Below are 15,607 nucleotides of genomic sequence, written 5' to 3' on the forward strand. Positions count from 1 at the left end.
CAGCAATAATAAGATCTATTTTAATGTTGCTTTCTAAAAATTAGTGTTTTGTAATCAAAATGTTTGCAGTACCAGGTACATTATAATGACTTTTAAGCAAAATTTTAGTTACTGATGCTTTACATCTTTGTCTCTCATGATATTCACACCAAATGTATGGTAGCTGCCATTTCTTTTTTTAAAAGATTTTTTTCAAGGCAAGTAGGGTTAAGTGGCTTGCCCAACGCCACACATTCCTTTTTATAAATGAAAAAAGAAGATAAGAGAATAGTCTAGAGTCACATTAGTGGTGAGTTCCTCTGGCTTGACTGGAACCTAGGACTTCATGAATCTCAATCTAATATACAATCTTAGAGGTCACCTACTCCCTCCTTCACCTTAATCTTTATTTTTATATATAAGAAAATTGAAGCCTTACAAAGTGAATTGTGTTGCTGTTCATCATTGAAATAGTAACAAGCAGGAGAATTAGAAGGGAGAATCTCAAATGCCAAATCCAGTAATCTTTTCATTAAAACTGTCTCATTACACTGTTATTTTTTAGTGAAAGACAGTGTTTACATGAGTAGTATATGCATGCATCTAGTGTGTAAAACTATTTGGAAGGAAAGGAAATTGAGAATTCAATCTAGCAACCCAATCAGCTGCCTTGCTGTTTGAATGATTCTTTCCTGTTAAACCTCAATTAAATAACTGAAAAAGATTATTGATGTCATTTGGTTCAATGCTGTCCCATACATGAGGAAGACAAGTGGTTATTTAGTTTCTTCTTGAAAGTCTCTCTTACCCAGAAACACAGAAAAGAGAAAGAAGTCCTGGTTCCCTACAAGTGGGCTGGGGTAGGTCCAGTTCTTCCATTGTTTGTGTAGCACCTTTTCAAAGTTCAGCTAATACATACTTCAGCCTCTTCAGGAATATGTAATGATTTCATCTTCAAGACAATGTAGAAGGCATTAAAGGGAATAGTAAGAAATGGTGAGGGACCTTGAAGGTCTGGTTAAAAAGTGTTGGTTTTATTTTGGCAACAGTGAGGAATCTTAGAGTTTGAATTTGCTGGAAACCAAGCTCTAGAAACAAGGTTCTTTTTTAACTTAATCAATGTTCAAATCCACTAACTATTTTAGAATTTTTTATATCTATTCTAAGGTTATGGAAACAACCAGACATGGACTTGACAGGGTGAATAAGGAGAAGACATAGTTGAACCTAAAAGCAGAACTTCTAGCTGATCTGCATGGAAATATTGAGATCCAAGGAATATATTTTGTTACTATTTAGGACTATTATAATCTATTTCAAAGCAGGTTGATTGAATTGTGTAGCCATTTCCTCAGAGCAGTTAAAACATTGAACCTAAACAACCTCCTAATTTAGTCAGTCAAGTCAAATAATTATTCCTTTGCTAAGTTCAAATATACAGTTGTAGTTAATGGGATGAAGTTTCTGATTAATTTGATCAAGATAGGCTCAAAGGCTTTGAAGTGGAGGAACTGTAGAGACAAAGTGTTCCTAATGCCTGTGAATTCTAACATTGTAAGGATCTAAAGTATAATATTTCACAGGCCAACAGAGAAGGACTTTTGTTGGAGGACAGGAGCAAACTCAATTCAAGTAACTCAGAATCATAGAATTCTGAAAACTAAAGGGACCTTGGGGATCACCATGTTCAGAAAATGAAATAAAGTTATACTTTAAAATGAAAAAAAAATTGTAAGATCCTTAAAAGTAAAGATTTAAAATGATATAACAGAAATATATAGTTTAGATGAAGTTTTATTCACTGGGATTTACTAATAAAGATATGTGCATAAAGTCTATGATGATCACCCAGAAATAGGAAAGAAATTGGTCTTTTATAAGTAAATACAAAGCATAGAGAAAACAATCAATCTCCTTAGTAGTTCACCTGTAGTGATTTACTAGAAACTAATCTACAAATATTATCATTTCTGAATAATTATCTGATTCTCTTTTCTTGGGAGGATGGTCTTCATACATCCTGTTCACTGTCCTTCTAGGTTTGTGATTAGCATAAGAGAATATACGTTTGGAGTCTTAATTTTTAACTAAAAAGAAAGGTGACCCATGTCAAGTCTTGTATTCTCTAAAGGGAATACCTTTTCTATCACAATATATTTATAAGCACCATTCTTTCAAAGGCCTCAATTTTATTAATTTTACTTATTTTTGCAACTAAGATTTACAACTTAAATTTACAACTGAATTGTAGTGCAATGAAATGGTTTAGATTTTCATTTTTTGTTTTTGTTTTCCAGAATCACATCTCTAATATGGGTTTGATAACTGCTTTAAATTCACTTCTTTCTGACTCAGAATCCAATTCCCTCTCAACTATTCTAAAATTATTTTCCTAGGATACTATTTTAAGTTAAAAAATAATTCATTACAATATGTTCTAGAAAATCCAATATTCAAGTTGATTCCACCAGTGTAATATATTTTCTGTTTTCTAATAATTTCTTACAGGTATATATTCTTTTTTCATGAATGACTTGGTGGTATTCCCCTGAAAGCAGATTTTAATAAAGTATCATAAATGGCTGTATCCTAAGAATCCATTTGCATGAGAACATGGTATCACTCTAGCATTAATTATAGGGGAAAAGAGTATACTTTAGGGGGCTATACACTGAAATAAATTTGAATGACTTTTCAGTTATGCTAAACATTGACAAAAAAATGGAAAGTTCTAGAGTTGGAGTTTTCTTTTTTTTAATCCCAGGGTTATTTTATTGAAAGACACTCTCCAAGGATCTTTGTGGAATTTTTGTAATACAGGGTACAGATTTTATTGTGTTTGTAAAATTAACAATTATCTATAGCTAGTAAGAAAAGCAATTAAGAGAGGTTTTTTTAGTTAATTCTGGAAGGAAGAACAAGATCAAAGAAAGGGAAAGACCACTTTCCAACATGAATGAGATGCTAATTATTAACAATGGAAGGAAATGAGATCTGTTCAATTTATTGGTTTTCTTTTTCTGTTTTCCTTTTTCTCTTCAAGGATAATGACTTTAGTGCTAGAAATAACATAAGAAAGGTGCATATTAGAATTGTATTAGTCAGAGTTAAAGAGCAGACAGTATAGTAAGAGATAACCCCTCGTGAAATCAAATAAGTTGACTTAAATAAACATAAGATTGATATCATTGATATCATTTTAATATTCTCCATGGGTTGTTCTATAGTATAAAAAGAGTTGCATGATCAAAGTTGTAGTTTTTTTTATTATTTTTTCCACCAGCATGCATGGCTGTACGATTTGGACTAAAAGGGAAACCAAGAATTGCCCAACTGAGGATTTTAAATTGTGTTGCTTCAGAAGACTTATAAGAGATTCTAGGATAGCAAGGAGATCAAATAAGTTAATGCTTAAAGAAATTAAATTCAGACAATTCACAAGGTCAAATACTGAAGTTGAAGTTGAAATACTTTTACTATAAGGGAAAATGGGACTCATTGAACAAGTCCCTGATGTTGAGAAAGATTAAAGGCAAAAGGAAAGGGGGATAATAGAGAGTGAGATGGATCAAAAGTGGCATGAAAGCAATAGACATGAATGGGACAAACTTTAAGAGATAATAGGTGAAAATAGGTTCTGGCTTGTTTCTGGTCCAGAGTCACTCAGAGTCTAAATTGACAGAATAATTGAACAATCACCACAACAATATATTGATATAGTTCTTTAAGAATTACAAAGCACTTTTATTTAACTATTTTCATGGTTTATCACAGTGCTGTGAGGTACAATTTCTCCCAATTTATGGTAGAGAAAATAATATCAGGGTGGATAAGTGATTTATTCAAAGTCTCATACCTTGAAAATCATAAAACATTATATGATACAGTATTTTCACTCTGCTTTGGTGCTTATCCAGTGACTTACATGTTCAACTACAGAAAGAATTAAGATGTGATTGCTGAGAAAATGGCAATAACATATGACATATTGTGGTAAATTGGATAAGTACCAGATGATTGGAGAAAGGCAAATATTGGGCAAATTTCAAAAACAATGGAAGAGAATGGTCTATATCTTACAAGATAATGAACTTTATTTTAGGAAATTTTAGAAAACCTACATGTATTATATATGCATGTTGTATGCATGTATACATATATGAAATCCTAAAGGAATATCTAGATATGGAAGAAATGAAAACAAAGAAAGACTATAGCTCAATTAAGAATATGTTAGGCCAATATTTTTATATCATTACATTATGGACTTTGTTGGGTGAATTAAAATCTGATCATATGAATAATGTTAATATAATATGCCAGTGCAATTGAGCATTTTGTCAATACTCACTCTGGAGGCCCCCCCTTTCCTTATGCTCATTATATTATTCATTATTATCTCTAGCTGTAAGGTGACTAATAAATATATAAAATTTCATTATAAATCATTTAGATGAAACATTCCCTTATTAATTAACATTAGCTACCAAACCGTTTCTAAAATAATTATAGAATAAACTAGAAAAAAATCGTTATATCTAACTCACCTCAATTCCTACTCTTGAGATGTCTGGAGCCCCTTTCAAGAATATTATATAGTGAGATCATATTTTCAGAACTGAAAAGTTATGAGTTATGTATATATGGATGATAGATGTTAGGTAATTCTGGATGCAAACTATTTCAGCACTTATTTGTAGAAAATAATAATTTATGTCTTCTTCTTTGTTTTGTGTAGTGTAGTGTAAATAACTTTGGTATTTATTTAAGCCAAATGGTTTAGTGAGCCTGGGATATCTATCTATCTATCTATCTAATATATATATATATATATATATATATATATATATATGCATATAGGTAGAATTTAACAATATTATTTCATCATAAAAATGACAGGAGTGCATTCAAAGACATGTTGGAAGATTTGCATGCATTAAAATATAGAGAAATGAGTCTAAACAAGAGAATAATTTATACAATAGCTACAACATAGTAATGAAAAAACCATTAAAAACTTCAGAACCATAAGCAATGCAAATATAAAACAATCATTCAATACACAATTTATTAAGCACCGACAAGATAACAGTGTTCAGTATATGAATTAAGGGAAGAGACAGTGCTGACCCTCAAGGACCTTACAGACCACCAAGCAATTGACTATTTACAGGCAAACTAGTGACAGAATATATATATATAGGAAATGGGTGTTGTTCTTCCTCCTTCTCAAAGAAGACCATGATACAAGGATAGGTGATGCCATGACATACATGTGAATTTGATTTGAGAGGGAGTGCAGAACAAAGTCACCAGTGTCACTTTCTCCTCCAGAGCCATCTGGTCTGTTGGTCAAATATGGATCAGGATGGCAATCAGGATTAAGTGATTCACTCAGAGTCAGACACCTAGGGAGTTTTGAGTATCTGAAGTTGGATTTGAACTTGTCTTCCTGACTCCAAGTCCAGTGATCTATCCGATGTACCATCTGAGTATACTGGTGGTATTAGTTAATCCTGTATTTTAGAAAAATCAATTTGTAACTGAACAGAGAGTGGCCTGGGGTTTAGAAAGAAGCTTTGAAGCGAGGAGGATGGGAGACCAAAATTGTAATGACCTAGGCATTAGGTGAAAATGAGCTTACCCAAGATAATGGCAGTGGCAGAATTAAGATGGGACACATCCTAGAGATGCCATGGAGATAAAATTGAGAGGTTTTAGTAACAGATTGATGGGATGAATTAAAAGAGTGAGGATGATGCCAAGTTAGAAGATCAAATGTCAGTAATTTCAAATAAACTAATACATACTTTATACTCAGCCTATTCAGTACAAAAGTAGGCTCATATGTATGTGTTGAGAAAATGTAGCTTATGAGAAAAAAATTAAAAATGTTCAAAAGCTTATAGTCTTTGTCCAAACACTATTTCAACATCCTAAATACTAATATTGAAAAGAGAACTGATAGATGAAAATCATGGTAAATAGCAAATAGACTCACCAAAGAAGAATGAAAATAATCTCCATTTAATTCTGGTAAAGTGACTGATTATCTCTACAGGATTCATTTCCAAGTGGGATGTCTACCAACAGTCAGTTCTGTGACTGGTTAGAAGAAAAAATTCAAGTGAAAAGAATTATCCATTATAAATGAAACTCAAAAAGATGACTTTGGAAAGAATGACCAGAGGAGACATATTAGGAGCATCCCTGTTTTTATAGCACTAAGTTGATAGCACTCAAGAGATCAACAATATAATTTCCATTATATACCTTAAGGGTTTCTTTGAAGAGGGCAGTTTAGTAGTACAGTAGATACTGCAAAAGTTAGAATATGGAAGATTTGAATTAAAATCGAACTTTAAGTATGTGTTAGCTGTGTGATTCTTGACTTTTCATTTAAGCTATATTTGCCTTTGTTTCCTCACTTGTAAAATAAGCATAACAATACCTTCCTATAAACGTTGTGAAGATCAAAAGTGATCATAAATATAACTCATTTAGTACACAGTATGGAACATAATAAGCCCTAAATAAAGATTCTGAACAGAACAGATCCTTGTAGCTATAACAAAGGTCTTTGATACTCTCCATCATGAGGACTTTGAAAAATCAGGTCAAAATTTGGTTATCCAGAGAAGTTCATCAATACTGTTGTTGCTGATTTGTTTCTTGGGTTTGGTTCTTCCAAATGATGTCAGACTTGGGACTGCAGCTTTTGCAAAGAAAATAGAAATTTATTAAAAGAAGTTATAACATATTAAGAAAATAATTGAATAGATATAAAAGAGTTTATTTAAAGAGAAGACCATGTGGATTGCTGATTGAATTGGCCAGGCCAGCTTGCCAGGCTTCAGCAGGAAGCTGAAAGGTAAAAGAGAGCAAACCCATTTCTTTTCATCAAGCTCCTTATATCTTCTCTATGAGTCTATGGGATGGGGTGGTGACCTGGGAGTGACCCAAGTCCCTCACTGGAGATTTTTCCTTTTCCGGAGGGGTCTCTTTTGGGTGATCTTGGGTGTTTCCAGAACCTGTGTTCTCTTGCTGCCTCACCAGAAAACAGTGCAATCCAAATCAGGTTGAAGGTCTGGCCCTCAGGTGTAGCCTAAATTAGATGATAAAGGAAGAAGGAAGATTCCCTTTACAATGCAAACAAAAGATTTACAAAGTTTGTGTCCAACTGATCTCATCACTCCCATTCCCAGGTGTCTCTGCATCAGTACTATATGTAAGTTTCATGATGGTACCATTGCTGGGTTCTGGAGAATCGATGATGCCCTTGAGCTTTCCTTAGCCCAATGGAGTGAAACAAGGCTGTATCCTTGCTTCCAAACCTTTTCACAAGATATTTTCAGCCATATTATCAAATTTCTTCACTTAGGATTAGCACAGAAACAAACTCAACTGTCATGATGATAGTAAATTCTTTAACCTGAAAAGGCTACAAGCCAAGACCAAGGTGCAGGGAGCATGGATATATGATCTTTTGTTTGCAGATGATTGTCAACTCAATGCAACCTCTGAAACTGAGATGCAACAATGTATGGATTGATTTTCTGTTGCTTGTCCTCATTTTCATCTAACAATTAACACTGAGAAACACAAAAGTTCATTCAGTCAGACACACACCATCCATAAGTAGAATTACAACAAATGGTGAAGTCTTGAATATTAAGGCTAAATTTATTTACCTTGGAATTGTCCTTTCCAGAGAGATTCAAATTGATAATTTGGTTGACATATGCATTTACACAGTTTAGTATTTCAGGAGTTACAAAAAAAGTGTGAGAAAGGAGAGGTATTGGACTACCTACCAAATTAAAGGTCTGTAGGACCGTTGTGCTGACCTCATTGCTGTATGCCTGTGAAACCTGAACAATCTACCAATTCCATGCCAGGAAATTGAATAGTTTATTTAAATTGTCTTAGGAAGGTTCTGAAGATCACCTGGCTGGAAAAGATACTGAGATCCTTTATATTTTAAATAATATTCTCGTAGTTTTCCAATTAAATATAATAGTGGTTTCTACCTAACATTTTTGTAAGATTTGAATTTTATACTTTTTCCCTCATACCCCCAACGAAAGGCAGACTGATAATCTTCACATTGTTCCCATGTTATACATTGATCAAAATGAAATGTGTTGAGAGAGAAATTATATTCTTAAGAAAAAATAAAATATAAGAAAGCAAAATAATGTAGTACATAAGACTCTTTAAAAAAAATGAAGGTCTTTGTTAGAACTCCACAGTTTTCTCTGGTTACAGATAGTATTCTCATCACAGGTACTCTAAAATTGTCCCTGATTATTGCATTGATGAAATGAGCAAGTCTATTAAGTTTGATCATCATCCTCATATAGCTGTCAGGGTGTACAATGTTCTTCTTGATCAAAGTTTCTCACCCAATATCAGTTCATACAAGTCTTTACATACCTCTTGTTTTCTAATACCACAATAGGGTTCCATTATATATATATATATATATATATATATATATATATATCATAATTTCTTCTGCTATTTCCCATTTGATGGACATTCATTCAATTTCCAATTCTTTGCAAAATGAAAAAGGGCCGCTATGAATATTTTTATACAAGTGATGTTTTTAACTGATATCTCTTCTTGAACTAACCTGCCAAACTTTCAAATGATACACATAGAATGAAATTCTGATGGGCTGGGCATGGTATTAAAATTCCAAATATATGTTTGACAAAAAAGATTATTTTATAAAGAACTCAAACGAGGGAAAGTGTTCACATAGGGAGACAAAAATATGATACAAGAGCATTCTCATTATCTCTGTGAAGAACATTGGAATTCATTGAGTAACATGGGAAACACTGGCATAGGACTACCCATCATGGCATGCCCTCATCAGAGAGAGGGTTGCCCTCTATGAGTAAGCAAAATGGTAGCAATTCACATGAATCTCTATGGGTTCATGGGGACTATTAGTGCTTAACTGGTGGTAGGGCATCCTGAGCTCAAACTTGTCTGAACAGTCGCAGTCAGACATATTGTCTCTAATTTGTATCGAATATAGTGATGCCATTTGGTCCTCTTTAATAACAAAGGAAAAAAACTCGTTATTACCAAACAGGTTGGCAACAGAAAGTTTATCAAAAAATCCAAAGCAGCTTAAAGAATGTAAAAGTTCCATTAAGTAAATGTGGAAATACCAAATTGTTAACATATAAAAAATAAAAGAAATAAACTTGGAAGACATATCAAGATACTATGGACACATTGACATCATCAAATGATTTATGCTTAATTCAATCCTTTTATTTTGAAAAAGAAAAAACTGAATATTAAGATTTTGAAAATAGATGTTGTATGTTGACAAAATCTTCAGTCTTTTTTTTCTGAAAAGAAAGGCAGTTATAAATCTCTACATAATCTTTGTGATAATATACATAGGGAGTATCCTAGATAAAGATTTGAGAAGAGAATAAGCAACATTTGGTATGCGTGTAGGACAGGAGCCCAAACCCTAGCATATAAATGTGTATGAGGCGAGATGATTACCTATAGCCGAATTAAGTCAATCAGAGGAAAACTTATAAGAATGCCATAGTCAAGGTCCCAAACTACCAGGTTAAATAGAAAACATTACAAACAACAACAGCAAAAAATACAATTTAAATAGTGTGGAAATATACTCAGGATTTCACAAGACCCAGTCGGTTCTACCTTAAAAGACAGTAGGACTTGGAACATCATAGTTTGAAAAGCTTAAGACTGGGGGTTGCACCCAAGAATAATTTATCCAGTAAAGTTGAGTATAATCCTGGATGAAAAAAAGTAAATGGATATTTGATAAACTGAAAGTATTGTAAGTATTTGTAAAAAAAAATAGAAACAAAAAAGACCCAGAAATGTGAATTCAATGTAAAATTTGACATACAAAAATATAGATGAAATATAAAGAATAAAGTAGACTAATTTAAGGTATCCATACTATTCCACTCATTCATATGTATGTGCATTTTATATATAATCTCTATATTTATGTATTTATGTATATAAATTGACATGTGAGGTGGTGCTTATGATGACGATTTAGGACTACCCCTCACTCAAATCCAACTGATTTGCTTGTGTTGCCACCTTCTTCTGGATATCATAGCTTTCTTCAAGAAAAATGACAAATATCACATCAACATGTATACTTATGTCTGAATATATAAAATTTTATGTTTGAAAATATCAGTAATCTTAAAACTGCAATCATTACTAACATAGTTTGAAAGTTAGATTGGATCTGAGTTGTTTATAATGGGATGGTTCGAAAAACAAAATCGAGTAAGAAAAATAAAAGGGAGAAATTTTATTATTAAATGGCATATAAAAAAAGATATAATTTCAGACGAAGTTGGTAGGGATGGAGGACTGGAATGTTGAAAGCTTAGTCGTATCTCAGTAGAAGAATAGATAATATAAACATCTGGAATGGTATGAACCTTCTGATCTTGTAGAGAGGTAATAAAACTGAGATGAGTATAGGGAGGAACACTTAGAGGTCTTTATTGATTAGGATTTGGGAAGGTAGGGCTACCAGAGGAGTGGGTGGATTCACACAGGGAGTGTAGGGGAAGGGTAGAATTCAAATTCTTGTAGAGTAGATGAGAAGGGAAGTGGGGGATGGGGAAGAAAGATAAGGTAGCTTAGAGATTGGGGAAAAAATAGTCAAAATAAGATGGAGGGAAATGGATTAATAGTAGTTATAGCTTTAAATATGAATAGGATGTTAATATTAGCTCTATTTGCATTAACAAAGAGCTGGCCATGGCAGGCATTCCCATCAACTGGGTAAAGATTGCGGCATTTGGTTTTGATGGAATAATTCTGCACTATTAAAAATGCTGAGCTCAAACATGGAAAGACTTGCACAAAATAATAAAAGATGAAGTGAAAAGAACCTAGAGACAATTGTATATTCTAAGTAGCAATGTTGCTTTAAGAATGATTTTGAGTGACTAGTTCATTTCAACTGTTACAAATATATAAATTTAAAAAAAGAGAAGTACTTAGGTAGAAAGACCCTAACTGCATCTAAAGAAAGAAATAATAAATCAAAGTGCATACAAATAATTTTATATGCACACAAACATATACTTATACATGCATATACCTATTTGTGTCTATTAGGATCCTTTTAAAAATCAAACTGGAAGATCAAAAAGGGAAAAGGAAATTGATAATTTTATTGTATATTTCAAAGAAATAGAAAGTTGAAATTGAAGTTTCACGCAAAATCATGTTTATTTAATATACTCTTCTACAGAAATGCTTCTTTTATTTCAGAAATTAAAAATAAAATTAATTTTAAAAGATAGTTATGACAGTGATCATGATAATCATGATGATGAAGAAAACGGTACTTGGTTGGCCCAGGGAATTTTTACTACTGAATCTGGTATGTTTGCACATTTCAGAAAGAAATAATTCTTCTCCAAAGATACATTAGTGTATAAACACTTCATTGCACTGAAAAATGTCCTATTCACCTAGGAAGAAAGATTCAGCATTGAGAGGCTGAATCAGCTTCCTGAATATCTATCAAACTAAGAAATCAAATAGGAAAGGAATATGAATGCAAAAAACTGCCCAGATAAGCCACTTTGTTTTTTTTTCACAACTTCTATAAATGAATTGGTGATCTCAAGTACTGTTAGTTCATTTAATTCATTTGATTAATTTCTTTGAATTGCAATTTCTTGAATTAAATGAGTGAAGTAACTTATAGACAACCATTATTTTGTAGTCACAGGATCAGTCATGATTTTTTTTTTATCCAGTATTCTCCACTTTTGAATACTTGTCTTTTGGACTATAGGTATAAAAGAGAAATAATACTGATGAGGGAGGAAAAGAACCAGACTTTTGATACGAATTTCATCCTGCTAGGATTATTGGATACAAACCAATATGGATTGCTATTCCTAACAATTATTCTCATCATGTTTATGGTGGCAATTATGGGTAATACAGTCTTGATTCTTCTTATTCACCTTGACATCCGACTCCACACTCCAATGTACGTCCTTCTCAAGCATCTCTCCTTCACAGATATCTTGAATATCAGCAATATTGTTCCCAAGATGGCCATTAACTACATATCTGGAAGGAAGTCCATCACATTTGCAGGTTGTGGATTCCAGGTCTTCCTCCATTCAGGCTTCCTGGGTACTGAGTGCCTTATTCTCACAGCCATGTCCTATGATCGCTATGTAGCCATCTGCCACCCACTCCGCTATCCAATCCTCATGAACCATCGAATCAGTGTCATTTTGGCTGCTGGATGCTGGTTTGGGGGAATCATCAACTCTATAATTCATACAACTTATGTACTGCTCCTCCCATTTTGTGGAACAAGGGTCATTGACCACTTTTTCTGTGAAATCCCAGCCATGTTGAAACTTTCTTGCATTGATACTTCACAATATGAAAGAGGAGTGTCTGTGACTGCTGTATTCTTCCTCCTAATTCCTGTCTGCATCATCCTTGGCTCTTATGGTCAGATTCTCCGCACTGTGCTTCATATGAAATCTCTGGAGGCCCAGAAAAAAGCTTTCTCCACTTGTTCCTCCCACCTGGCTGTGGTTGCCATGTACTATGGTTCAGTTATCTTTACATACATGAGACCAAAGTCCTATCATACTCCAGGTCAGGACAAGGTCTTTGCCATCTCATATACTATTCTTGCTCCCATGCTGAACCCTGTCATTTACAGCCTTAGAAATAAAGATGTCTTAGGAGCCCTAAAGAAGATTTTAGATAAAGCATTTAGTCACAGAAATGAATATTTTTTAAAAATTAGATTGAATGCTCATTAGAAATTTGTGGAAATATTTCAAATAGTATTCATGAACTTCTGGGATTGAAACCAAAATGTTGCTTCTTCCCCTCTTTTAATGTATGACAAAGGTAATTCAACCAACTCACTTATATGCCACTCTAAGGAAAATGTATTTACTTTTTGTATCTATTTGAAGAATGCTTGTATAATTTATTTCAAGAATGATACTGTGATTCGTGTCTCATTTTCTATATTAGACAGTAATCTCCTATGTTATAAATAACAACCAGATGGTACAATAAGATTTAAAAGGTCTACGATTCATGTCATAATTTTCCATCATCTTTACTGGTTCAAAGGTGTTATCAACCTCCATTGTTTTCCATATCATTCTTTAACTGGACAACTATCTAGAGTTCTTGATAGTGTTCATACTCAAATATCCCCCAAACTGATCACACACACACACACACACACACACACACACAAACACAAACACACACACACAGAAATATAATGTACACACAAACGCATACTATACTATTCCATTGACAAAAGAAAAATACCTTTATCTGACCATATAGAAATATCACTTGTGATGGTCTGGTTGCAAAAGACCTTGAGTTTTTTCTTTGAATCACTGAATACAATTAACTAGAATTTTGGAATTATTGGTTGATATGTGAATACACCTCTCTATTCATATAGAATGTAATCCTTCTCAAACTTTTCTTCCTAGGATTTTTTTTTAATTTATATTGTATCATAAGTATTTCATAATATATCCAATGGACTTTGTATACAAAATCATTTATATGTAGTAGACACAAACATACATACACATATATAAAAATGCATATGTACATACATTTCTGTATCTTGATGTTATCAATTTTTCTTTCCACCTCTCCAACTTCTGCATCTCATTTCTCTAATTTTCCTATGTTACCAATTATATTTCTATATTATCTTCTTTTCTGTTATCTATACAATAGAACATGAAGTCACAGGGAGCCTGTACTGTCTACCCTTTTGAGAATTATTCTTTGTGATTACAATGAGCTTTGTAACCAGTAACTATGTCATGCTTCTCTTGATTCCTTCATTTCATTGTATTCAGTCTTGAATAATTGCCAACTTTTACTACCTTACTACTTACCACCTTACTACTATATATATATATGAGAAATATATATATATATATATATATATATATATATATATGTGTGTGTGTGTGTGTGTGTGTGTGTGTGTGTGTGTGTGTGGTCTGCTGAACAAAAATGAAGAAAATCATATAATTATTCTGAAAAGGGAAACTACACTTTGCTGACTTACAACCTCAACTGAGTCCTTACTCTTCTAGAATATCCTATTAATTCTGATTTATCAGCTCACTATCAGACTCCCCAGAGTTGCTAAATTGGACTTTTTCATCCTTTAATATCACTTGGCTCTCCCTACACTGAAAGCTCTGTAAACTGAGATATTTAGCTCATATTTTACACAAAACAATTAGACAAGAAGCTCTTTTCCACTCTTTTTCCTTATCTCATATCATTCCTCTGTCTTTCCACGTATCTATTCCGAACTCTATCATTACACCTCACATGATTCAGTCTGGGAACAGAAGACACTAAGAGCTTCTGGTTTGAAAAGAAACAATTGCTATTTACTTTTATTCTAAACCATCAAAACCCCAAAATCCATACCTGACTTGGAATAAAACTTATTACTGCTCAGTCAGTGAGAGTCAGAGTGATTTGTCTTTACAGCAACAGGCAGTAGCTCCATTTTTATTGCAGTGGAATTTATCAATTTATGTTATTTCAGAACTACATTTCACAAAATCATTAATGAAAACTAAATAATGTAAAAGAATTGACAATCCCAGTTAACAATGATAGTATTAACAAGTTGCGGACAAATCTATCTTCCAAAAATGAAGAAGTCTTGAAAATCAAAATTTATATTCCTTTGGAGAAATCACCCACAGGTAAGAATATATCTCCCCATGTTCACAGAAACAGAGGAAAGGGAGCAGGAAAAGTAGTCAGAAGTAGCAGTATTGTCCAACAGGAACTAGCTAAGGTTATGTTGAGGAATAAGGTGTAAGAAGACTGAAAATGTAGGAGGCACCTGGGTTATCCTCAATGAGAAACTCAGAGGCAACTCACAGTATCCTCTTTTATATGTCCCCCCTCACCGTGACTCAAATAAATCGCCTGTGTTTTACAGTTGAATGGTTTAACAATATGAGACTTTATTGGAAGGAATTAGCCCTTAGTTCTATTTTCCAGAACAACCTAGAAATGTAAATTACACAGTTCACTTTATTATACTAATCATTAAATTAGTGGGAAGAAATATTATCATATATATATATATATATATATATATATATATATATATATATATCACAAAAACGGCATAAGAAAAAGAACCTAGCCTGTTCTCTGTATTCATCTCTTCTCATGCTAGTGGTATAGTAACCTGTAAGGGAGTGCACCCTTTAGGAGTAATTTTCCTTTATATGTAATTTTCTTTATTACTTTGTTTTTGCTCTACAGTCTCATTAATTGCTTTTTTTATTGTTTTGTGAATAAAAAGATCTGGTAAAAATGTACATAGACATAGGAGACCATTAGAGTATACTTACAAAAAAAAAAATAAAAGAAGAAAAGTTCAGAAAAGAAAGTGACCAAAATAGAGTCTTTGAAGAACAATAAGAAAATAATTGAGTTAAGGCATCTGTATAATTTCGATATGATGCAATTATTATACAAGGAATAATTTAACAGAGAAAATGGGATAGAAGCC

At 32.9% G+C, this 15,607-nt stretch overlaps 1 protein-coding gene across 1 annotated transcript; it reads left to right on the forward strand.

Moving 5' to 3' along the window:
- Window positions 1–11,849: 11,849 nt before the first annotated feature.
- LOC141509369 (olfactory receptor 2AJ1-like) lies at window positions 11,850–12,827 on the forward strand. The gene has a single exon (XM_074218864.1). It carries the CDS (start codon window positions 11,850–11,852, stop codon window positions 12,825–12,827), a length of 978 nt encoding a protein of 325 aa, XP_074074965.1.
- Window positions 12,828–15,607: the final 2,780 nt, after the last annotated feature.

Source organism: Macrotis lagotis, chromosome 1, assembly GCF_037893015.1.
Source record: "Macrotis lagotis isolate mMagLag1 chromosome 1, bilby.v1.9.chrom.fasta, whole genome shotgun sequence".
NCBI classification, from domain to species: domain Eukaryota; kingdom Metazoa; phylum Chordata; class Mammalia; order Peramelemorphia; family Peramelidae; genus Macrotis; species Macrotis lagotis.